Raw genomic sequence first — 26,229 nt, forward strand, 5'->3', positions numbered from 1 at the left:
ATCGATTTATGGAACATTTGGGAAAGGCTATTTTAGGAAGACTCTCCATGGCCTTAGTAAGCAACTTGTTTATAGCAAGCAGCTGGTTTGGGCCGGTGCAATGGCACGGCCGTCAGCAGTGCGCGTGAGCCCCAGAACTGCCCAGGTCACAGACACCAGCTCCGGCTGCGCCACGGCTGCGGCACAGCACCCCACCCGGGCACGCACTGGGGCTTCTGCGGGGTGCTGCTGGACACGTAAACCGCCATTTTGATGCCGTTTTTAACCTCTGGACCTTCAAGTCCTCATGGCATTTACTGTCTGCGGACACACAGACGGGCTCGTCTCATCGTGTTGCGCATCCAGCGCCAAGACACGCGAGAGGCCTGGCTGCAGCCCGCACCCGCCAGCCGGGCCCTCGCACCTCCTGTGGCCTCGGCCAGGCCCAGCGCTGCCGCTGACCCTTCTTCCTTCAGTGGGCCGGCGCCATGAGCTCCTCTAGGCGAGACACCCGTCCCGACGTACCTGCGGGAAGGCTGGGGCGGGCCGAGCGGGCGGCGAGAGGCTGAAGGGAGGCGCTGAGGCGGCAGCAGAGAGGCTGAGGCGGGCGCTGAGGCGGGCGCTGAGGGGCTGAGGCGGGAACTGTGGGGCTGAGGCGGGCGCTGAGGGGCTGAGGCGGAGCGCCCGCCGCGCCCCCTCGCGGAGCAGCCGCCAGCCGGCCGCGCCCGCGCTGCCTCGCCGCCGTGCATGTTAATACGCGGTAATTGCCCGGCGAGGAGACGAGAGGCGGGGCGGAGCGAGCCGCCGGCTGCCCGCCCTCCCTCCCTGTCGCTGCCCCCGCCGCCGCCGCCACCGCCACCGCCTCTCCTCCCCGGCCTCCCCGATGCCGAGGAATGGATAGAGCGGCTGCCCTGCGAGCCGCCGGCATGCTGGAGAGGAAGGAGCGGAGCGGCGGCGAGGCGGCGGCCGGCCGCGCGGGGCCCCGGGCGGGCGCGGCGGCGCGGAGCTTGCCGGCCGTGCGGAGCACGCTGCACCAGTGCGGGCTGCTGCAGAACCTCATCGACATCTCGCTCTCCAACCTGCGCGGGCTCCGCACTAAGTGCGCCGCGTCCAACGACCTCACCCAGCAGGAGATCCGCACCCTGGAGGTACGGGGGTCTGTAGCCGCGGAGGGAGCCCCGCTCCCTGCGCCTCACAGCCGGGGGCCGGGGCCTGCCCCCTTCCCCGGCACCCTTTCCCTTCAGCACCGGGGGTCGCGCAGCCTCACCGGTGCCTGGGCCGTGGTGGGGGGGCACTCCCGGGCGGAGGGGGCTGTGGGAGGGAAGGGCCCCCAGCCCCGCCGCAGCCCTGTCAGTAGGGGCCCGGCCCCCTCCCCGCCCCAGCTGCGGGGCCAGACTGGCCGTGGCAGGGCCCTCTGCCGCCGGATCGGCGGAGCGCGGTGCTCAAGGAGAGGCGCGGCCGGGGGAGGACAGGTGCGGGGCACCGGCGGGGCAGGCCCGCGGGCTGTCAGGCGGGTGGCGGGGAGGGGGAGCTGCGTGTTGTGGGTGTGGTCGTGCTCCGCCGCCCCCCGCCCCGCTGCGCGGCCTGTAGCCGGGCTGCTGGTGTCACGGTGGAGGTAGATGCGATGGGAGGTGGGGACCAGCCTCGGGCTCCCTGGCAGAAGAGGAGTCGCCACATCGTGTGTCCTGCGAAGCTGGACAGGGTCACGCTTTCCCTCGGGTCTTTGCTGTTTGCTTCTGATGGTTCCTGCCCTTTTCTCCAGGCCTGTCTCTGTCCCTGGCTCAGTTTCACTGATCTAATCTGATCCTCCTTTTCGCTCCCTTGGTGTGGCTGACAAACAGCATCACAGTCCCGACTGGAGAGATGCTTTGCTGTTTAGAAAGATTATATGAAACTCTTTAAGCACAAAACATGTGCTGCTGTGATGCTTTCAAAGAAGGGCTGAATCTGTACATCAGTGTTCTAAGTACTTAGAAAAGGAAGGTGCATTTATTTTTGCTGAGTTCGTTTGACCTTTAGATACTTAAATAACATTTCCTTTTACCTTATGTGCAGGTAGTGTTGCTCTAAACAACCCTTAATTGACAGAAGTTTCATGTAGCGGTTGATGCTCCTTTTCTCTAGCCTGATACTGGAGGCTGTGGAGCATCGGGCCTTTAGGAAGAAAGATCGTTACAACAGTGTGACTGTAACAAACGTATACGCTGCAAAATCCATCCCAGGAAAATGAAGGTTGGGAAAAAATTGTGAAAACAATAGGTGGTAGGTTGCTTTCAGCGCAACCTCTTGGGAGTCTATCGTTCTTCCTTTTTCTTCCTCTGCCTTTTTTTGTGGTTTTGTTTGTTTGTTTTGTTCTCTAGGGTGTTTTGTTTTGTTTGTTTTTTTCAAATTTGTAGCACTTTTTTTTTCCCTTGTGCCACCTCCAAATAGTGTTCAAAAAGCTATTCTTTATAAAACAATATTTGTGTAGGCTTTTGGCAACCATACTGATGGCCTTCTTAATGCTCAAACAATGTCAATCGGCATCATTTCGGAAAATGAGCATCGGTATTTTGCTGGTGGACCTGTTCTAAAAGGAAACCTTTATTCACAAAGGATAAAGGCCTGCTATCATCTTCAGGTTCTTCTTAAAGCAACAGAAGCTGTTCCTAGTGATAGCTGTCGAGTGTGTGCATGCATTCCTCCTAAGCATTTGCTTAAACAAATGGGTGCTGCATTCACTGATGATCATAAAATTTATGATCAGAAAAAAATCTTAGCTGAAAAAATTCTCGTTGATGCACGGTCCAGTATATGACTTCTCTGGGAATCCAACCAAGTACTGGATCTCTGCCAACAAGTGAAGCAAGGGGCATGGATATAAACTCTGTGCCCTTTGCTCTGTTCAGTGCCTGTACCAAAATCCAGGTTGTCAAGCATTGCCCGAGTCTTGTGCTTAATGCTCTGTGCCAGTCTGCAGTGGGTTTGTCTACAGAGGCAGAGCAGAACCAGACTGTAGGAGATGAGGGTCTGTGTTTGCTTTCCGAAGTTGTAATTTCCCGTGGTGCACCGGCGTGTGGTGGGCTGCAGCGGTGTCTCGAGTACAGGTGGGCTGCCTCCGGCATTACGGGGTGTAATTACTGTGCCTTGATTAACGTGTCAGAAATGCGTCTGTGGTCAAACACATTTGCCTCTCAGATCACATCAGCAGAGACAGGTGCTCTGATACTGCAGAGAGCCAGCGTTACTGATGGTTTGACTGCGGTGCGCAGCTCTGTAGGCAACTCCTCAAGAGTCAGTAGTTCAACCAGAAGCTAGGAGCTTGGAGATCTCCAGGGCCTGCTGTGGTTCTCTGGGTGGCTTTGATGAGTCACCAAATGGCTCTGTGGATCGTGGTTAGTGGCTACTAGTGGTACGGTTGCTGGGCCTGAAAGCCTCATCTCTACTTTGGATTTGAATCTACACGTGTCGTCTGTTCTTGTGCAGAAGCTTTTTCATGGACAAAGAATTAGGAAAACTTAGCTGCATCAGTATAACTGAAGTAAAACTGTGTAGCAGTTTAACTGTGTAAACTGTAGCAAAGCCACAAGGAAGTGATAAAACGGGATAGATAAAAGCAGCAAACTGGGAGCAGGAAGTACTAGTTTAGAAAGGGAAGGGACTTGACTCTGGAAGTTGAAGAAGTAGCTCTTGATGCCAAATGCGAGGTTGCACGTGTATGATTTGAAGAGTCCCATATACTAAGTCAAAAATCAGTTTATGGATTTCACTTTTTGTTTTTATTCAAAGGGACGAAAAGGCAGAGAAGCTTCCATAATAAGATTTATATATAGCATATACATCTCTGAAAGTTTCGTCATGTCTAGTCTTTGTGTCAAAACCACAAACTTAACAGGCGAGGGGATATCTCCTTGAACACAATCTTTTGTATCAGTGAACCGCAGGCATTCAGACCACCCGTGCATGGGGTGAATGCCGTCAGGTGGACGTGGCTGTGTAAACTCCGTACCAGCACAGGTCGGACAGCAGTGCATGCTCATTGCCATTTCTAATCCCAAGGTTAGCACAGCCCTGAAGTAAAGTTCTGAAAGTAGTTGGAATGTGAATGAAATCAATAGCCTAAAACACCAGTGCAAATTCATCTAAATGCTTGTGTTGTTTTGTTTTTTACACTAGACGTACTGGCTTGGTCCTTTTGGCACCGCTTCCCTCTGTGCCTGTTCACAGTTCAGATAGCTGTCATGTATGCCACATGATTCATAGCATGTGTGTGTGTCAAAGTCAAGAACATCAACCTAACTAAAGGTATTTGGGTGCATGCTTAATGTCCCTCCCAATTTACTGAGGTACTTTAAGTGTTTCCTCATTCCTCTTGTGTATAAGGTCTTCTCAAAATAAAGCACATGGTAGATAAGGATTTCAAACTGGGACCTTGACAGGTAAAGATAAGCACTCAGGATAGGTCAAGTAAGTGCAGGGAGAACTTTCTGTAATGCAGAAAGAAGGAGGGGAAGGAAAGGGCTATGGGAATTGCTTGCAAATAATGGGTTGAGTGTAGATGTGTTACATGAGCTGACCCTGTTTCACATGTAGGAAGGCCGTTTCTTAGAAGGGCAGGGAGTTTCCCTGTAGTGGAAAGTAGATTGTGTTAGTTTGGTTATTAGCAGAGTAGGTTCTCTGATGCCACAAGGTCTTGTATTTTTTTTTTTAATTTTATATATTCTGCCAAATAAGTGCTTGAGTGCTTTTCTTTTTACCCAGCACTTTGGTATATGGCTTGCTTTCAGTTCTGTCCTAGCAGGTTTACTCACTTCTCAAGTCAACTACAAAACTGAAATGGAAAATAATGGTAATTTTAACCCATGCGTAAGAGACGAAAAAGGTCTTGCCATGTGGTGAGCATCCAATGTTGTTTCAAGCATCCTTGGAAAGAAACAACTCTGTCCCTACACTGATCCCTTGCACAACTCTTAAATTGGTTTTGCAAAGTTAGAAGCATATTATTTTTAGCCTTATTTCTTTGCAAAAGCAGTATCTTTCTGGATTCATTTCTCTGGCTAGGAAGGTGATAATGGAACTACTCTTGACATCCGTAGTGAAGCACATGAAACTTCTAACGCTTCAGCTCAAGGCAGTCTGTTGGAGATGAGAAGGAGAATACAGTCCAATGTGCTGGCTGCAGGCAAGTTTCCTATGTTTTCTCAATCTCTTCTGCTGGAAACAGCATAACTGGTTTGATAAACTGTGTGAATTACCAGAGGGAGTGGGACACTTCTCACTCCCCCTTTTAACTGCAGCAAAGATGAGGCAGGACCAGGCTGAACCGGGACCTAGAGTGTATTTAGATTGCAGATGTATTTTCTTTCTACCTTGGCTCTTACATCATAAGAGCCAACTACAGCATTTCTGGCATGGAAGCTGCCTCCAAACTGGTTATGGTGGGAGTGTCAGGGTGGGGCCGTAGCACGCATTGCTAAGATCTGCCTGCTCTTTTAAGAAAAACTGTCCTAATTTCTCTTTGGCTGGACTATGTCTGTGATAGAGACACTCTTGGCCCTGTATCAACAATCACTTTGGCCTCTTCCTCAAGAATGTCTTCTGTTCAGCACCTCCAGAAAATATAATACCAAACCAGAAAGCCTGACTCCAGCTGTGTCACAGTAAGTCTACTACTTCACAAATCGGTCTTTCATATTGGCTAAATGATACCTGTGGATTAAATATGTTTGAACTTGCTTTGGTATTATCTCAATTCATTTGGCAATTTGGCTAGTAAACGCTTATCTCTTACCAAGCAATCTCTAAGCAGAAGCAAACGCTTTGAAAATGGGGGGAGGCATGAGGGGAAGAGGAATTGTAATCGTCTAAACTTGCAGACTGGAAGTTGGGCATGTGGTACACATCAGGAACGGAAGGACCGTGTGTTTGTAAGTTGGAAGTAGTGGGAGTAGTGAATTTTTCAAGCCAAACTGCAACCTGTAGCCACATGTTTATGAACCTTGTTCAGCTGAAAAGACTTTCTTTTCCAGCAGGTCTTATGTAAGAGAAGAATAAGGTCTCTTACTTCATCTTACTTTTTGCATATATGCAACACGCTTGTTTTCTCCAAGTTGTCTTTTTTTTTTTTGTAGGACTCTGTTTTTCCCTAAATTTGTGCACTTGTTTGTATAAGATAGGCTTCAACAGAGATAGTTTGACTTGAAAGGAGGGAGAACCATATAGTATTATCAAGTCTGTAGAGATCTTTTCTTTGTGACAGTGTGTCTCTGTATGTGAACAAAATTTGCACATCGTAGTGGAATTTAGCTCATCTCCTACCATTGTTTTTGTATAAATGTTTACACAAAAAGTCAGCAGCAGTGCTTTAACTTACCTGGAGTTTCCAGGGCAAGCTCTGATGAGTAGGTTATCATCAAGATGAATATATGGCAGAGGCCTCTCTCCACTTTTCTGTCAAGGTCTGTATGTGCTTCTCACCTTGTGCTGGATTCTGCGGTGCACTGATTGGGAAGCAAGAAAGGAAGTATCAGAGTAAGGCTCTGTGCTGCCTTTGTCTCCCTAAGACTGCTTATGTGGTCACTGGATTATATTACAACAGAATTATTCCTGCTCATCTTCATGCAGGGTCAGCTTGGAGACCCTTTTCAGCAACTAAACTCCAATAAAGAAGTTCAGCAGAGCCTGGAGTTCAGAGCTCTTTACATACGTGCCTACACACACTAACAGGAACCCAAAGTGTGTCGTGCCAGACAAGCCTCAGTCTCTGCACATTATTTCTGTCTATTGCATGTTCAGAATTGATCTAATCAGTGAAGCAGCCTGACCTGAACCTCGGCTATATCTAGCTAAACTCATGGATGTAACCAAGCTTGCACAGATACCACCTGGGCAGAACTCGTTCTGCTACTCCAGTTCAAATGCTAGCTGTTAACTGCATTTTACACAAGGAAAGCCCCAATTAGTGTTACAGCTGCATACTAGTGAGAAACTTACAGCTATGAGTCAGCGTGGTGGTACACAAATTCATCACCTGTTTCTGTTCATAAATAGGAACACTTAAGGCCAGAAGTCATGTTTACACACCAAATTACTTAGGGAATAGTTATGCTTAAAATGGTATTTCTAGGACAGACCATGTAATCTTTCAGATGCTTGAGGGAGAAACCCTCACATTTCCTTTAAGGCCAAGATTTCTTATCCTTCTTTTCAGCCCATAGGGAAATCTTTTATTTTTTTACTAAAAGGAAAATTGTAAGGAAAGCAAGTCTGGCTCTCTCTTACTGGTTTGGGGGTTGGAGAATGTATTGGCTAGATTACTGCTGTGGTGGAAGGCATAGAATGATGTACAGGTGACACCACCCGAGATACTGACTCAGACAACTCTTGGAGATTTCTCTCCCTGCTCGTTTCTCACTCCTGTGGAGTAATCCCACACAGCCGATGCTACCAGCAGCACAGAGTTGCCACAGCTAGCAAACGGGGGAAGAGAGGCTCTTTGAATGTGGAAACACACTTGTCCCAAAAGAAATGGGTAGTTCTTCCAAGACGTAACTTGTGAGTGGTTGTGCGGAGAAGTGTCATGAGCACTCCAGCTTCTTGGTGGGAGTCTGAACCTAGTCAAAGACTAGCTCAACATGATTAGCAAACAGTTTGGCAATCTGGCTTGGTTTGGACTGCAGCTATTCCTTATTGGCATAGCTCAGGTGAGGGCAGGTGGTGGGCTGTAGTCCATGCCCCCAGAATCTACGACGGGATCAGTCCCAAGTTGAACTAGAGAAACTCTGTATTGCTGATAAGGTGGGAAGACAACTGAGAACCACCAAAGCATACTGATGGTCAGATACGTCCTTTGCCTTAAGCCAGAGCTGTGCAGAGTCCTGTGCCACCTACTGATCCCAGAAGCGTGTCCCAGCCCAGCTGGACTCCCGCTGGGCACGCTCCAGGGAGCATGAAGTAGTCATTAGTGCAGCTGTGGTGTTCACTTGAACCTGTGCGAGTTGACAGTCACCAGTTCCGTGACTAAGCTCACTGACTACGTTGTAAACCTGCTTTTTGCATGAGCTGTTTAAACTGAACCCTGGAGCGTTCCTGAGGTGGAAACTCAAACCTTAGCTTCTCCCCTGATCTCTCTGGGCATGTGTGTATCACAACCCGGTCTGGTAATAGATGTCTTTTGTTCATCTTTCCCTAAGTGAGCGTATGTATCTTAAGTCTGAGCTATTGGGGCTGTAGGCAGATGGAAGATGCAGATCTCATTGGACTTAGGCACTTGAGCTCCAGACTGCTCGACTAGTAACTTGGCCTATACTGTGATGCTGCAATTGCTGTTGAAATCAATGTGGTTATGCAAGTGCACAGGAGACAAGGAGCTGGCTAGTGTTTTTGTGTCCAAGAAGTGAGTGGTTTTTGTTGGGTGGTTTGTTGTTTTTTTTTTCTTTTTTTTTTTTTTTAAAGCAGATCAAGGGAAGGGATTCTAGAGCTTGCAGCTGGCTGCAGAAGTGTACAAGTTAAGCCTAGCAGAGGGACTGTGATATTTGGCATAGTGGGCAAAGCGCATGATAGCAGAAAGATACTAGTGTTAGTGTGGAAAAGACTAAAAAAGAACTCAAAGAATATTTACTTGCTTTGGCTCTGTTTGAGCCTTTTCAGGTGTTATTCAGGACATCATTCAAAATACTTAAAATTACTTTTTTTCCTACAAGGTGAAGCCACAATGGGCAGGTAAAAGCAGCTAGCTTTTCAATAGAACTTCCCCCCTAAATATGGGCTGTGAATTTTGTAGCTTGACTAGCAACTCTCTTGGTCAGCCAAAAGTGATTTGGAGAAGGGGGTGTATGTGACATGTAACAGATGGTGCGTGCAGAATGTGTGCTTAAGTGGCTGTGACTCAAAATATACTTTCCATGCTTTAATGAATGAGAGGAAAAAAAGAGACAGCTTCCTGTTGTGTTTTTTTTTTTTTTAGCAGTGATTTTCCTAAAAGGAGGAAACAAGGAGTCTCGTGTTTTTTCTGGTTGTCCTTGGGAAGGTGGTTGGAGGGACAGTGTTGAGGACTGGGGCTGAACTCTGTTGCAGGCCTGTGGCATCCTCTGTCTAAGAATAAGATTGGTGACTGCTTGTCACTGCCTTGAATTTTTTTCTCTGAGTGTATTGTCTTCTGGACACTCCCCTTAGACAGAGTGCTTGCCCATCACCGTGCAAAACAAGCCACTGACCAGGATGTCCTAGTTTTACATTTCATTAGGGAGAATCTATCTTGATGCTCTGTGTTTTAAAGGAATAACCCCAAGTCTGCTGAGACTCAGCACTGGCGCTATGCTGTGTTTGAATGTGTCTACAGGGAAACGCTGGCTTGCCCTAAGTTAGGGCAGTGACTGTCCAGAAGGCAGCTGAACAGTAGTTACTCTTTTAATGTCAGTGTAAACGGAATTGCAAGTATCATCTGCAGATGATATTTGCTGGTATAACTCGGGCAACAGTTGCAATGAAGCTGCTTCATGCACATCAGCCATTCCCTGTCTGCTTTCAGGGTTCTGCAGGCAGAATTGGACCCACTGCCTCCATCCTACTTTTGGTACTTTTCAATTAGGATTTGAAGTTAAAATGTAGCTGGCTTTTCTCTCAGGAATGTATTTTAAAATGAACAGAGGCCAGATCTGTGTCATTTCTTTTCTGCCTAGAAAGAAAATCTAATTTGCACTGTGTGCATCTTGGTGAAGCAGAAAAGAATCACAGGACACTTAATCAGTAGAAAAATGAATCATGCTTTGATCAGGGGCTACAGAGTGCCTCTGATATGATGACTACTAGTTAGCCCAAATGGAAGAGCTCTAATAGCAGAAGCTGTGAGATCCATATTAGAGCAATGATTAACGTGACACTGAGGAATCTTGCTGGGATGCAGCAGATCCAGGCTCTGATCTGGTCTGAGCTGACGCTGCTGAAACAGGTAGCCAGCCACAGTTTTCAGAATGCAGCCAGGAGCCTGGGGTCTGCATCCCTGAAGATCTCCAAAAGCCTTTTTGCAAATAAGTTTAAGAGTGCAGGCAAGCGCTTTCCTGCCCAGTTCTACTCTGGGCAGAGCCAAAGCATGGGTTTGTTGATTTATCAAAGAACTTTCACTTCTGTTTGAAGCAATCTAAATTTAGAAAGGAAGTCTTGAGCTTCTCACTGCTGCTGTGTGCGTGGCATTGTTGAGGCTTGCAGATTCAAGTGTGAGGTTTTATTTTTAGTTGTTAATGATGCTGAATAAACTGGAAAGAAGAAATAATTAATATGTTTTATAGATTGAGAACTTCAACCAGACGTCACCACTAAAAAATATTAGGGGAGGATAAATGGATCTGTGGGTAAGTACAGTTACTGGAAGATGTGTGTTAGGCTGCCTTACAGTGCTCTAGAACCTCGCCACGCTTGTTTCCCTACCCATTCTTAAAGCATGGAGAATTTTCTAGCAGCAGTTTTCATTTTCCAGAGCAGTGTTTTCTTCTTTTTACCTTTAGAGTAAGCTAAAGGACTTTATTTAGGGCTTAAATGTATAGAATTTAATCCTCTAAATTTAGGACTAAATGTAGAGGACGAAATCCTGCTTTAGGATACAGTTGCATAGCTCCACTGAAATAAGCAGAAGTAGTAAGCTTTTGTTGCTTAAAGCTTCCTGACTTTAGACATCTCCCTCTTAAAAACTGTTCTTTGTCTGCAAAGCAAAACATTTCAGTTTACAGGCCTTTTTGTCTTTCTGACCAAAACTGAAACTTTCCAGAAAGTAAAACATTTCTTATGAAGACTTTTAACTTTAACTTTCCCACAATTTCTACAGAGACAGTTCTGAGTGCCTCAGACCAGCACCAGCTATTAATATCAGACTCTCATAGTGCAGGTTCAGATCAGATGCAGTATTTTTTTCCCCTCATTTTAGAGGATTCTGGAAGCTATGCTCTTGTCTATTCTGCCTTGTTTTAAGGAAACAACTGACTAAAATACACAGGTATTGTTATCAGGAAACTGATCCATTTGGGGAGATTTGCATAGGCTTTCAACCTGCTCCCTTTGGGAAAAAAAGAAAAAGGTTTCATTTTTTTTTCTTTTTCCTTTGAAACACAAAGGTGTCTGTAAGCACTCTGGAAGAGGAAGGAAGTCATAGTGTTGAAGTAAGCCAAGGTGAGCACAAACACCAAAGATTTTTAGCATTTGCTCACACAAATAAGCTGGGAGAAACCCTGGAGTAGATATCAAAGGGCTTGTCAACCCTATTTGTGTTAAGCCAGGATATTGTGTGTTAAAACTGATTTGGTCTTGCTTTGTGGGTCAAGCATAATATTTGTAGAACCACTAGCTGACTGCTAGAGGCCTGATTTAAGCACTGTTGTATTGGTGGCTTTTTGTATGGGTATAATGAGGCAAAGGTTCTCGATGCGCCCTGAATTCCTGAGCCATTTGCAGTCATGGCTAGTGACTGGAGTGGAGTCTGTGGAAACTAAGGTTTGGAGGGAGAAAGGAGAGCTGCTGTAAGCCCAGGTCTTTAGCTACTGCACTGAAGCACTGGCTGGATTTGTGGTGAGACCGCATTTGTAGGAAATACAGTCCTACTTTTGGGGAAGATGTTTTTTGTAGTGATGTTGAAGGCACCTCTGTAGCAGTAATTACCTATTTGCATCTAATTAAATGGGCCTTACTAGTTATAATCTGCCAGTCTATAACTGAAGGCATACCTAACTTAGCAAGAGCTAGCTGAATACTTCTGCTAGGATGACACTAACATTTAGGTTTGATTCTTATGGAAACTAAATCTACACCACCATTCTGCTGCCACAGCATGCTCCAATTCCACTAATGTGTTCTTCCCTTATTTTTTTTCTGCTGTGTTATTCAAATTGCCTCAGTTGCCAAGAATAACTAGTTTGTGGTCTGAGCTAAAGAGCTTTGAAGTTAATGGACACCTTGCAACATAAGATTTGAGACTGAAGGTAGTAGCGTCTACCCCTTCATTGGAGTGGGAAATGAGTGCTTTGGCAGCAGCAGCGCGGCTGGGATGCAGCACTGCTCTCCGCTGGAGTCCCGGGCAGTGTCAGAGCGCTCCTTGCAGCTCCTCGCTGTAGGAGAGCTGAACTGCCTTTGCTGTGTTCCTGAAGGAAGGGGCAGATCCTGCCTGTAGCGTTTCACTAAGATTTTTTCAGCGTCCTTTCAAACTGTTGTGCCAAGAAGGGTGAGTTGAGAGAGACTTAACATCTGGCTTCAAGGCATTCAGTTTTTCGTGGCAGCACAGTGAGAGTACGCAGACCTGACAACTACGATACAAGATATTCCTTCTTAAAGCCGCACACAGAAATTGCTTTGATCCTTGCTGTGGTAGTCAACTTTGTGATGCAGTGGAGCAACTAGAAGCTGTTTGGAAGGGGGGGTGAGGAAGACTGAGGAAAGGAAGCATCCATCTGTGGTGGCATTCGATTCAATGCAGGAATTGAGCTCTGAAACGTGCTGACCACACACTGTTGCAGATGCTTTTGCCCAGAGATTTCACAGTTAACACACTGCTGATGTACAGGTCTTTGGGAAGAGAAGGGATGTAAAATGTGTGTTACCTGTCTAGCTCCAGAGGCCAGGGTTGGGTTTTTTTTTGTTTGTTTGGTTGGTGTTTGTTTTTTTTTTTTAACCCATCACCTCACTGACTTCAACATCTGATTAAGGCAGCTGAAGTTCTGACCAGAATGCTGGCTGTTCTGTGTGGGGCTAAAGGCAGACCCCTTTCTAGATAGACTGGAAGTGCTCAGGATGTGGGAGCCTGGACTCTGTGGCAACAGAGGCCACCTAACTGCCTGAGGTGTGTTTTGGGGCATCCTTCTCATTGTTAGACTACTGCTGTATGTCAGGAGAGGTTTTAGCAGGCTGCTGGGGAGCTCACAGAAGCACCCGTGCTCGTTTCTGGCTGCCTTTGTTTTGCTAACTTAGCCAGGACTAGCTAAATCCTTTTTCTAGGGTTAACCAGCATCCTCTTTCCAGTTCTTTTAACGCAAAATGCTTCTGGTTCTCAATCTTTCCCAGGCAGGGCTCCTCTACCTACCTTGAGCCTAGCGAATCCTGCCTGTGCCTGCAGTGGTGCATTGTACTCCCTGACCCTACCCGGCAGTGTCTTCCCAGCTCCTCAGCTCCCTGCCTTATCACAAGGCTTTCGCCTCTCACTTAAGTCTTTCTGAGGCCCCACAGCGATAGCCTGACTCAGCAATTTTGGCTTGATCTTTCCTGCAGCTGTAAAACCAAGGGGCAGGGGGAAAGGGAAACGCATAAGGCAACGCATGGGATCCCTGCCCCTCCCCGTCACTCCTCACGGATCCTCTACACAAATGGGCTGGCTCAGCCTTTCTGTCTTCCTGTATTCCTGACAAGAGGAGCCTGGTGTGAGGTCTCTGCCATACCAGGCATGGCCCCTTTATACTGCAAAGAATAAACTCTCCACATTCAAACTGTATTTTGCAGAGTGAGTTAGCAGCATGGTCTTTGTCAGCTTCCTTGACAAAGCCTCTGTGGTGTGGGAACAGTATCGGCAAGCACCGCAAGTCTCCGCATTGCTAGAATTCTTTAGAGTTCTTGTAAATGCTGAGCCTTTAGCCCCTTAATGCAAGTAGCTGTGGCTCTGAGATTTAACTGGCCTCAGACTTGGAGGCAAAGGACAAGGGGACAATTGGAGACCCACCCTGAATGGTGAGAGATTTCAACATTTATCAGTAAGAAAGGCTCATTTCTTTGGGAAAAATTATTTTGAGAGTTTTTCCTCTAGGAAGTCCTGGTACCACCTCTTTTTTTTTTTGCAATATGGGCATATAAAGTAATCCAAAGTGCCTTCTCTTTATGGGAGAGTGTAGTATGGTTTCCATGCTGCTGTGCAGATAGATGCCAAGATGTCTAAGGATAAGATTTTCTAAAGTGCATGACCTTCCTGCCTTAAATGATAGGCATTCTGGGAAAGGTACTTTACAAGTTAACCTCCACAGCAGCAGTTGTGAGAACCACCGAGGAGAGGGTTGAGTTTTGCAGTGTTTATTTTCAAAGTCTGGGATAATCTAACAATTTCCCCCTTAACAAAAATCCGGCACGCACCCAATCCCAGTGTAACTGACTGCAAATAGATTACAGCTTCTGTGAGATCAGTGTGGATGACACTGCACGGCTTTCTTTTGATCTCATGTAGCTGCACCAGAATCACATTTAGTTACTTTGAAAGCCTGTCTTTGAGTAATAGATTCTCTTGCCCCAACTGGGATAGAGAAGCTCAGACTAAGCTGAACCTTCATTTCTGCAACTAGTGGGAGAGTTACTGTTGTCTGTTTTCTTCTGAGGTTGAAAAAAAAATGAGGAGACATTTCACAGCTTAAAATCTGAGCCTGAGTGAGAGATGGGCAGAAAGAAGTAGGCTGATCCAGTGGTTAGTGTCCCCGCCCAGGAGGGATGGTTCTGTTCTCATGAGCTTTCCAAGTCACTTGGGGAATTGCTGGGTACAGGAAGATTTTTTTGTAAAATGAGAACAATGGCACTCAATACTGTCAGAGCACTCCTCCTTCACCCATCACACTGGTGATACAACACACACCTTCTCTCAAGAGGGTTCAAATCCTTTTCATGTAAGGATTTAACGTAGATTAATGTGAAATAGAACCTACTTGCTTTAGCTAAGGGTCTGACCCGGAAGCATTTCCTGTTTGATCTCTGGTAATTTGGGGATCCCAGTGCCCCTACCATTGCAGTTGCACATGCAGCAGCTAACTCCCCAGTGAATGACTGGAAAAATCTCTTTCCTTAATGACTGTTGTCCATTTAAAGAGCTGTCTTCCAAATCTGTCTAGAAATGGTGTGGTTGGATACCTGCCAGATTTTGACTTTAATATTTTCTAATGTTGCTTTCATTTCTATTTTTGTTTATGCCTTTGCTTGTGGGGAAGGTGGAAGGTAGTTAGCAATGTATCCTCAAAATAAACTTGTTTCCAGGTGCTGGTGAACTGGGCTATAAGTATGCATTTGTGGCTGAGGGCTGGCATGAACTCTGTATGAGGAAAGGATCATTTATTTTGGGTGTTGCATCCTTAATATGGGCTTATATGGGCAAGAGCTATTCTTCTAGGTGTCTGCATTGCTAACTTTTAAAAAAGTAGTAAGGATTATATTGGAGCAGTTTCCACTCAACTTTCTGCACTCAGCCCAATCCCTATGTTTACCATAACTTTGTTCTGCTACTTAAAAGAATCAGCTGGGTTTTATGGTGCCCAGTGACAGGGATGTAGCCTGGAGGTGTGTATCAAATTATCCCAGCCAGAAATAAGCATAACTTCTAGGGCAGGGTATTTATCTCTTTTGAAACTCCACAGCATGCGTGCTGCTGCCTGGCTGTCCAGGTTTGACCTATTTGTAGAATAGGATTGAGGGCCGCATTGTGACATACCAGTAGTGTGGTTTGCAATAGTCTGTAAAATGCTACAGGCTGTATTTATGAGGATTATAACATCACTCCTCTTTAATGGCAGCTGAGAGACCTAAGCAGTGAAGCTCATTCAGACATGAGCAGAAGAGAGGCGCATCTTTAAAAGATGAGCCTTGGTTCTACACTGGGCTGCCCTTCAGCTGATAGAAAATAAATGCCTTATTTTTGAGTCTACCTCACTTACAGGCAGCATGCGTGTGGTTCATACCCTTCTTATGAATTGTACTTCATTCTACAGCGTACAAAAATCTCTATTTTCTTCAGTAAGTTCTTTGCTTAGTTTCCAAGCAAAACCTTGAAGTGCATGATACGCATTTGAACTTTGGGGCTCGTGTAGATTTATATTTAACTCCCTGATGTTAAGTTTATGTACATGTCTGTTCTTAGGTGTGAGGTAGAAAATAGAACTCTTTTCTTCCTCAGCGGCTGAAAGGCATGGAGAACATCTGCTGTGAGCTGTGTTCCTTTATCTTAAAGCACATATGATTTGCAGCAAGGTAGTTGTTACGTTCTTTAATCCATAATATGTTTATTTAATCCATAAGACATGTCTTTCACAGTTCAGCAGATACACAGCTTTAAAACTAATGGCCTTGCAAAGTTTTATAGTATTGGCCACCAAATGCTGTACTCATTAACGGCTTGATTGCAGCCAACAGTCCTCTATACAACCTTTAGAAAAAAGACTGCCATTTCTGTGACTCATGCAGTTCCTAACTCTGCTGCTCATGACTAAAAGATGCAGTAAACACTTTCTACCCTGGCTGCCTAAGAGATTAGGTACTTACTCTACAGGTACCCAAATGCCACTGTGAGGACAGCCAGTACTCTTGCTGTCACTTCAGATGCCTAAAGGCAGAATGCAGGAATGACCTCCCGAACAGTCAGCATCAGACAAGTGGAGATCACCACAACTCAATACAGATAAAGGTACCTTTTTCTAGATTATTTTCTCATGTTCAGATGGGCTTCTACTTGCCATCTGCCCTTCACACAGTTGTCATATCGTTATCTGTTCTTTCAGAGACAATTTAATTAGATCTTTCAGTAAGTTTTAATCAAGTGTTATGGGGTTGCTGGTAAATTATTTACAGGCGTATCACTTGATGGAACACTTAGTCTGCTAAAGGTATCACGTAAGTGACATATCTGTAGCAAAGAGTACGGCTGGCTTTAACTTAGGAACCCGCTTCTGTTCCTTGGGGTTATCCGATTGACATTAGACGAATGGCGGGTTCTGTGAGCCCACTTTCCTTGACAATAGTAGAAACCAAATGTGACTGTGCTGCAAATAAAGGAGCTGAAGCAGTTTAAACTAGGGTAAGAGCTGAATTTAGCTCTAGTCTCTGCTGCCTCAGTTCTTTTATAAGTGCCTTTCAAGGTTGAATACCTTAAACAGAGTGGCCTTGACCCTCACTTGAAGCTCCAGCTATTTAAACAGCAGTGCTGTTGTACTGTCTTCAAACTCGGGCTGGTGTAAAGTGATTGTTTTTTGAACAGGCAAGGTAGTAAAAAAACAACACTCAAATAGCAAAGGAGAATAAACTGAGAAAGTGGATATTTTTAGAATACAGAAGAGTTCTTTCTTTGCCTTATTTCACCTGTCCCTTAAGGTGGTGAAAATTTAACAGCTCTAAGATATCCTTTCTTCTTTCAACTTGTTGGATGCTTGTTTCAGCAAGATTACTTTTTTTCCAGTTCAGCTCACATTCTTTGTGAGAAAGTCCCAGATGGGAAGATACCAGCCTGCCTCCACCCAAGTATACCTGTAAGTTTACTGCAATAACCGTCTTCCATTCGTTGTTTACATAACCTCTGAAGTAAAATGCAGTTTGAAGATACATAATCAGTGTTACAGAACTGTCACCTATGGAAACCTTATTCCAGGTATTTATGATGCTTATTTGGTATTTGCAATGAGCATAAGCTTGGGTGTGTTTTTAGTGCTTAGTGTGCAGGCTGTAGAGGCAACTCAGGTTCCATTCATTACTGGAAAATTACTAAGTACTTTTGAAGATGAGCTTGTCTTTCTTGATTCTGTCAAATTCCTTCCAGTGTACAATTTAAAGAAATAGTTTTGCAGGTTCTTGGTGGTGTCTTGCTTCACTTGATGGATTCATAGTGCTGAGGCAGAGAAATACAGCTCAGCTGAAGTTTGTGATCTGATCCAGAGCAGAGGACAGTAATATGCCTTCATTTTGAAGCACAAATCTCAACTGAGTGTATGGAGAAAGGATATTTGATACACAACGGAAGGCCATATCTGACATCAGGCCAATGACTACACTGATTTTATTTCTGCCATATGCATGGTAAAGAAACAAATCCTGGGTTGACTTACCCTGTGCATCTGATCTATAAAAGCTGATGCAGAAATTGTCCAGACTTTGTAGTTGCACAACTAAGTACAAAATTTGATGTAGTTATCTTGCACAATATTTAAAACTGGGCTTAAAGGGGAGTATAATGATTGTCAGAGTCTTGTTTCGAGGTATTCTGCCATTGCTGGTCTCCAACCTATAAAAAACTTTTATGATTTATACAAAAAGTGTCCTGCACTCAAAAGGCAGATGCTGCCAGATCAGAAGTTGGAACTTACAGCTTCTCCACACTACTGCACAAGGACAAAGAACCGTTACCAAGATTACAAGACCATGTGACAATGGCTTCTAACTCACTTTTCTCTCATCACATATGGGTCCAGTAACACAGTAAAATGGCATAATGTCGTGACAATGATAGCATACCCTCAGAACTATTTCATCTTGCAAGGCCTGTGTCTTGCTCTTGGCCCTCCTCTATTGACTTCTTCCTTGTTCCTCTCTGTATATCAGCTTTGCTGCTCCAGCTCTTTCAGCCCCTTCATAGCACACAGAACCAACTCTTATTTGTCTTTCTTCCTTTTCAGATATATATGTGGCAATACATTTCTGGCATGATGCTGTCACCCATGCACCCATAACATGCAACTACTGCTACTCATAATATAACTACTGCTAAATAATATTCACTCTTTGTATAAAGATTTAATTTGTTCACACCTAGCTTCAAAATCTCTGCCACTGAAATAATTACAGGAATGCTTTAAAGTCCAGTTATTCTTAAGGTCTCTCTCTGCTTTTTTTAAGAGCTTGAACCTTCTTCTGAGTCTGATAATGAACTCTTAGTATAGTCAGGAATCAAGAATAGCAAGTAGGAAAGGGACTCTACCATCACCCAAACTACGCATTTTTTCAATGGATAATGCAGATGTTTGACTTTAGGAAGTGATGTTCAGAGAGGTCCTGGAAACCCCCCAAGAGTCAAGACAATTTAGCAGGTCATTGTATCTCGTTGGAGATCATCATTTGTCATGAGCCTTTTGTGAAGGAAAAGACTAATTTACAACCTTATTGTGTAGATATACTGGATGTGTCAGCATGTTTTGAAAGGCTCCTCAGAATGAACAATTGGCGTGAGAAGTTGTGTACTCTACAATTCCCCTCCTGCAGTAAGAGGGAGGACTGCCTACACTCAGCCCATGCTCTTTTATCCTTCCTCATTCTCCAGAATGACCAAGGACAAGAAGGGAGTTTTTTAATGTTCGTAAGTGAAAGCTAAGCACATTACAGCCTCAGTTGAAAGGAACTGAAAGCAGTGCACCTATTTGTGAGGACATTGCTACTAACCACAGTTTTTCTAACCTCTCTTGGCAAGTAGCTAGGGCAGACGCATTTCAGAGAAAGTGCTTTCAGTTCTGATGTTACTTGGGAGACAGGACAATGTGGAAGTTGGGATAAGAAGGGACTTGGTGCAATAAAAATGCAGTTATAATTCTCACATTGGAATGGCTGTTACAGGTGGCATGGTTGTGAGACAGACAGAGCCTTAGCATTGCTTGTCTGGATCGGATATCTGAGGCAAACTCCCGACATGTTATCTGCTAGGCTCAAGGTTCAAGTTCAAGTGAAACTATATAGTAGTTGGCTCTACAGCCTGGTCCCCTACACAGTAGCTGAAAGGAACCTAGCAGTTTTTTCCTTTCTCTTTCTCTCATTGCTGTGTTTGTTGGTTTCATATATATCATCACTGGTCTGAAGCTTTGTGCAGCTGTTAGAAGAGTATTTGCCTTTGCTGCAGAAGGCAGGTTGCTCTGTGTCACTTGAGTGTTCCCCTCCCCCAGACTTGGCTATTATTTATGCAACATGATCTAACCCAGAGTGGCTGGGAGCTGACGGTCCAGAGTTCATTTCCAGTTATTATTGTAGTACAGTCAGTCTGGTTAGAGGTACTAATTTCCAGCACAGAGCCTATACCCTTTGAAAACATAAACAAACCTAGGTCAGTTTTACTTAGCTTCATAGACATGTCTTTCAGCTAAACAGGAAGAACAAGCTAGAGTTGAAGCACTGCAAGAAGCTGGTTCGACAGTCATCCATACTAAACTAAGTAAGGTCCCTTCTAGGAGAAGAGATATACAAGGAGCACCACGCTCTAAATCAGCAGTGGAAGCTTCCCTTTTTAGTCTCTAGAGATGTACTGAGTACAGTTCCTAGCTTTGCCTCAGTATGTGTTTGAACTCCTGACCTAGGACATAGCTGAATAAAACATATGCAAAATTACCTCGATAGGTCGGAGGTCAGATTGCAGATGTGGCTATTCTGACTTTAATGGCCCGAGCAGTGACACCTGCCGTCACAACCCTGTTACGGTATGGGGGTGTAGCTACTCTGGAGTTCAGTCATCCTAGCTACCACTAACCGAGCTAGTCATCTTAACTGCAATGCTATTTTTTCTTATTATCTAGTATACTACTAGAAATCCTTCATAGACAAGATCACCCATGGCTCTGGCTTTGGAGGCAGGCATGTTCAGAAGTTGTTGGTGTGGCTTCCTAGACTTGGAGATTAAAAGAGGCTGAACTAGGTGAATCACTGTCTTCAAAGTATGAACTTCTAGCATTGGGGTACCATGTTGGTGTTTGTACGGTCCAACGCCAGTAATCCGATTGTAACTATAGCCAGCACGGAAGGACCGAGTTAGTACGGGTGCTTCGCTACTGTTAGTGAAGCCTCCCTCAACTCTACTTGGCTGCATGCTAATACAGCAGGTTTTTAGATTTAAGGCTGAAAAGAGACTTTGTACAGCTCAGTACCTGCACTTGGAGATGAGACTACTTTATGGTAATTCGCTGACATTGTTCCAGCTAGTAATCTGTACGGTGCCCTGGGAAACAGGGGGTCAGGCAGCTCATGGAAACAAACCAGTGTCATAGGCTGTTAAATTCAAAGTTTAATAGAGCAGCACAGCCTGAGTGGGGAAGGGTTGCCTCTGAGCCAGACAAACAGGTCACACGGGTTTCCAGATACTCCGTCCTGTGCAAGGAGAACACCAAGGCTGCAGGAGCGGGATGCTCTCAGGTAGGGGCTGCACCAATACTTCATGAAAACAAAGTTTAGCAGAGTTGAGGCTCCATCAAGTACTAGTGTTTAAGCTTTGTTTAGCAAGAGTCCTCAAGTTCTTTGCAGTTAATTAAATTCCTCCTACAAAGCACCACTGATGTCATTAAATTACCAGTTTCTAACCCAAGATTAGCAGCTTCACTTTGGTCCTTGCTATAGTCTTTCCTTTAGACAGATACTGGCTTGGATATCATGATCTGACCATTTCTGCCCTGTTTAGGGAACAGAGGTCACATCCTGCTTTGTCTCTGTAGGGGCGACTCCTACTCTTCCTGTTGCCTAACTCTTTCTGTTCATGTCCCTGCAGAATAGCAGGGGGAGTAGGAAGGAAGGAGAACTAGGAAGGAAGGAGAACTAGTCCAGTACAAAACCTCATTCAACACACAGTCAAAGAAACCCAGCAACTGAATAGCAATATTATAGCAGAGTAAAACAGTACAGCTTATGTGCATAGGTCATTTCAGTAACTTCAAACCAAAATCAAGAAAAAGGCAATAAATAAAGCCTTTCTGCAACACCGTTCTTCTGCTTCATAGCATTTCCCCACATCTTACGTTAAACCCAAACTTCTTCAACTAGTTCTTCATTCTCATTACAACAACACTGACTCTTTCAGTGGGATGGTCCTGGGGTTTCAGAGAGGATTTTTCTACCTGTAATCCACTGCAGGAAAGTGCCTCGTGTGTTTTGGGGTGATTGGCTACCCAGAATGCTGTTCTCCCTTGTTCCTCATTGCATAGAAGTAAATCTCTCAGACTGCACACAGTAAGGTGAATACACTGGGAACGTGAGTACTTCTGCACTGGGAAAGCAGGAGTGTTCATTGTCCTGTAGCCTGATTGTGAGATGTGCTTGCGCGCCATGTTGCATGAGAGCTGATGAGGGGATACGTGTCTGACTGGAGTCATGTCTTGGGCTCTCTGTTCCCTTACATCGTCTTCCCACTTAGAAGCCAACTACCCTTCACAAAAGTTTGCCCTGATGTTCCTGATTTTGAGAGAGCAGAAGGGCCAACCTGAAGCACAGGGACTGCAGAAAGAGGGAACTGGAAAGAGAAGCTGTGTGGGCTTACATGTGTGTTTTCCGAGAAGGAAAGAGAGCTGACCACGGAAGCAAACTCAGTATGATTCCCATGTATTAATGACATACCCAGTGCTAGGGGAAAGATAAAGAAAACCTGTACAATCCATTGACTTAATTTTTACTTTTGAATTGTTTTAGGAATCTTTTCTAGAGCTGAGCTGTGGGTGACGCGCTTTCTACTTGGCAGATGAATCTGTTATGCTTGCACAGATTTTTCATTCCTATATTTGTGCCTCAGTGCATTGTACATAGCACTCTGGAAGCATTCTCTAAAATTGATGAGCAAACTGAAAATTTCTGATCCCCATTGCATGGCGGAACATAGAAAGCTTTTCTTTTGTCCTCTTAAAATCTGAAATAAGGAAGCTTGCTTTTCTAGGTTCAAAGCATTTTGAACCAAGCAAGTTTTAGTGTATTTTGTTCTTTTTTATAATCCCAAAATGCAATCTCATAACAGCCTGTTAAAATAAAGCTGGATTGCTGTTTTCAAAGACACTTTCAGGGAATGTGGCAAGTTGCCCCATTCCAGTTAAGCAATTTCCTATAGCTGACATACTTTTTTTAAAAAAAAAAAAAAGTGTGCTTTTCTCAGCCATCTTCCTCCTCCATTTTCACTGCAAGAAGGAAAAAAAAACCACAAACCAAAACCCGACAACACAGAAGCCCCACACCTGTGTATTAATGCTTATACATTTGAGGTGAATATTCTTTGGGAAACCGTGGAAGGCCGGTGTCTTTCAGTGGCGTGCTTGTGTGTTTTGATTCAGTGTGTAGTGTAAAGATCTTCTGACTGTAGACATTTGACCTCTTAGAAACAGCTGTTAATATGGAGTGGTGGGGAATATTTGATATCAGTTATGGTGCAAATAAAAAATACTTTCTTTTAGCACTTTTATTCTTTCTGAATGGCTTACCTATTTAGAATCCAGTTATAGTGCAGAGCGCAAAGTTTTGATAGCTGCACACCTCTTAGTTGCTTTGGAGAAAAGTGTTACTGGTGTATTACATGCTAGTGTAAAAAAGTGCATGATGGGTGAAAAAGGCATACAGCAGTAACGCCCAGGAGCTGAAGCCTGCCCAGCCGTGCGATGCTAAATTATTCTCTAATGTCTACCGTACTGTTAGGATAACGGACAACACAAACAGGTCCTAATCCGTCACCTGGGCAATCAGTGAATCTGGAAAATCAGTTTCAGGTAATTTCAGTATTCTTTGAATCGAATCACAGCTGGAAAGCTAATAATAATCTGCTGCTCATTGTTTGCACTTTCAAGATTGTACTGTAAACAGTCCAGTTGAATTTATAAATTCCCTTTGCCAAAACACAGAAGAGAAATAAGACTATGAAGAAAGGATGGAGGTAGAAGGTTTTTTTTTGTCTTAAGATGTTTTGGATTCAGAAGCTAGATACTACAGAAAGACTGCTGATACTAGAGAATCCTGTTATTTTGTTCACTCATCGCGTGATGGCTGAGATGTAAGTTTTCTGTCTGTGGAGATCCTCTGAACAGCTGAGCTTTGGAAGGACAGCTAATTTGTTCTATTGTCAACTACCATCTGAACTGAATATTAGGAAAGCTGTATGTGGGCCCTGACTTTGTGTCTATGAAATAGGTAAGAAGCTATCTGCAGCACTGCTGGATCTCTCAAACATTTGAGGCCTTTACTGTATTTCTGGCCTTGTAATCTGGAGGAGTGCTGTAGGAAGAATTACTCCCAGTGATATTTTTATATCACACGTAGCAGGAGATGTAGTAGAGTACCAGTGGCATTTAGTCTTCCATTTTACAGGTGTGGCGTTTCAGTTTTCAAAAGCATCCCAGGGAAGTTAGCATTTTCAGTAATGCCTAACTTTCATGTCCCTTTTGGAAAGATCAAGATGAAATACTGGAAATGAAAGAAGCCTGAAAAAACCCCGAGCGATCTTTTTATAATGAGAAGAGTTGGTTGGCTGCAGTGAAAAATCTCAAAGTTTAAGGGATTAATTTGTATCCAGCACTCAGAACTGTCAGTTCACAGGCAGAAAAATACAACATAGAATCCCTTTGTCTTTCCCCTGCTCCTTAGGAGGGGAATATTTCCATTACAAAATAGCATACAGGCTTGTTACAATGGCTTTTTATTTTCTCGTAAGCAGTCATGTTTTTGTCTCGTTTCGTGGAGTCCCTCCTCTGAACAAGAGATTGAGCAGAAATCCTGAACCTTGGGGCTCCAGCGGGTAATTGGAGGAGATGCTTTAAGACAAAAGGGATATATATACACCTAAGGACATGCAGTGTGAAAGGGGTGATGAAGAGTTACTTTGAAGAATGTTTCCTAAGGTGACTGTATAGCATGAAAAATATAAAAAATTGCAAAGCTCGGCAGATGAGTGGATTGAAGGAAAGCAAATGTATAAATCACGTCATAGAAATGCTGCTGCAGGCTGATGCTCTGGGATTGTTTTCTGATGCTTTGACTGATCAGGGGGTCTGGGTAGAAGTGATGGCAAATATGAGAACTTTCCTGCTCCAAGGGCCTTTTTCCAATCGTCAATTGGAGTGAAAAATCAGGCTCAGATTGTTCACAAATTCAGCATAAAATAATTTTTGGACACACATGCAAAATTCTTAAATTCTGATCCTGAACTAGCACATTTTCTTTCGTTATACATTTAAAGCAGAAGTGATGTCTTTTTAAATGCAGTTTTTTATTAAAAAAAAATGTTTTGAACACTCCGATTTGTTTCCATAGAACGCTGAAAATGAGAAACTTACCTAAATCAGTTTCATGGAAAAGTCTTGGTTTTATCAAACTGAAAATACACTTCTCTTAAACAAACAAAAATGAACAAACAAAACCCAACCAAAACATCCACCTCCTTTTCTGGCTAGGCACAGAGACAAATGTGCTGTGTGGAGTTTCTGTGGAAGTTCACAAAAGTAATGGAGATGGTATCTGGCTTAAAGATGCTAAACTTGGAGCTTGTTGCCTTTGTGTGTGTGTGTGGATCATTTTTCAAGGGGTGATGAAAATCTTACCCGGCTGTTGTATGATGACAAATAGCTGTAGCAGTACTGTCTGTTGTACGGCCAACTGCTGCCTATCAGTCTCCTGTGTATTTTCCTCACACAACTACTACTAGGTCAGCAACTGTATTTTCCTCCGCTTTCTAAGTGGGTGCAGCGTGGTTTAAGTGAAAGTCTCACAGTCACAAACTAAAAACGTTCTTTTGTGAGGTGGGAATCTGGATTCAGGTGTCTCTGCTCTAAATACTCTATTTGCACTTAAACTAATGATTGAAACCCCATCTGGTTGCTATAGGCAAATGTTAACCAGTAAGACAGAGCCCCAGAGAGATTTTTGGAAAACCAGAACGTGAGCAGTGAGCCATGGCGGCTTTCTCACGCAGTGTCTGTAAAAAGAGAAATGTGACCTCAGTCCTTGCCAGAATAGCTCCATTCTTTCTAGTGGAAAGCTAATAATTTGGAGCATTTCACAGAATAAGGTTTCTTAGCTAAGATTTCCCAGGGTGCAGAGACCTAATGTCTTCAGCCCTAAGACCTGCAACCTGCTCCTACATAGACTTAAACTTTTTCTGTATAAACCTTTTCCCCAGAGTCCAGCCCAGCAGCAGTTTGGGGAAGCGTGTGTGTCAGAAGGAGAAGGGGAACGTGGAACTCTTGAAGTGCTCAAATAATTGAGTCAAACGAGCAGAGGATTTGGTTTTGCCGTGTTTTGTTTCCTCCCGTTGGTCTCCTAGTAAGTCCAAGTGCTGCAGAGAACAAGCTGCTAATTACCCAGCCAGTACCTGAGGGGATGGAAGAGGCAGGTTTGTGAGTGTGGTTTATTTATTGAGGCTTCAGAAATAGAAAGGAATAAGATGAAAAGGAGATGGTTGGATAGTCACAGGGAAGATAAATGTGGGGAAAAAAACCCTTTGGGGTTAGAGACAGTATCCTGGGCAGTAACCTCTTAATTAGGTTCCTCCAGAGATCTCTCAGTTCCTTCAGATAGAGGACTGGGAGCTGTCAGGCTGGACGTGCGAGGTGTTGCCCCTTGGTCCCTCGCTGTCTCTGAGAGCTGTGGGTGCTCAGTGCCTTGCAGGATGAGGCTTGCAATGAAGAGGAAAGGGAAGTGCAAGAATATGACGGGGACCTAGAATTAGTCATTCCCTTCCTGACCTTGCTGAAGGAAGTGTCTGGCTTTATATTTTTTTGCTGTAAACTCTACTGCTTTATTTGTGCTGCAAGTTTACATGCGCACAGGTTGTTGGTTTCTTTATTCCTGCCTCCCCCA

At 44.4% G+C, this 26,229-nt stretch overlaps 1 protein-coding gene across 1 annotated transcript in view; it reads left to right on the forward strand.

The window, feature by feature from the left end:
- Positions 1-865: 865 nt before the first annotated feature.
- The window catches only part of KSR1 (kinase suppressor of ras 1), a 71,990-nt gene continuing 46,626 nt past the window's right edge, over positions 866-26,229 (forward strand). The window contains exon 1 of the mRNA XM_086763050.1: positions 866-1,127. Coding sequence (XP_086619176.1) covers positions 873-1,127 — 255 coding nt within the window. The 5' untranslated portion in view covers positions 866-872. The remainder of the gene's footprint in view (positions 1,128-26,229) is intronic.

Source organism: Chlamydotis macqueenii, chromosome 19 (assembly GCF_036417535.1).
Source record: "Chlamydotis macqueenii isolate bChlMac1 chromosome 19, bChlMac1.mat, whole genome shotgun sequence".
NCBI lineage: Eukaryota > Metazoa > Chordata > Aves > Otidiformes > Otididae > Chlamydotis > Chlamydotis macqueenii.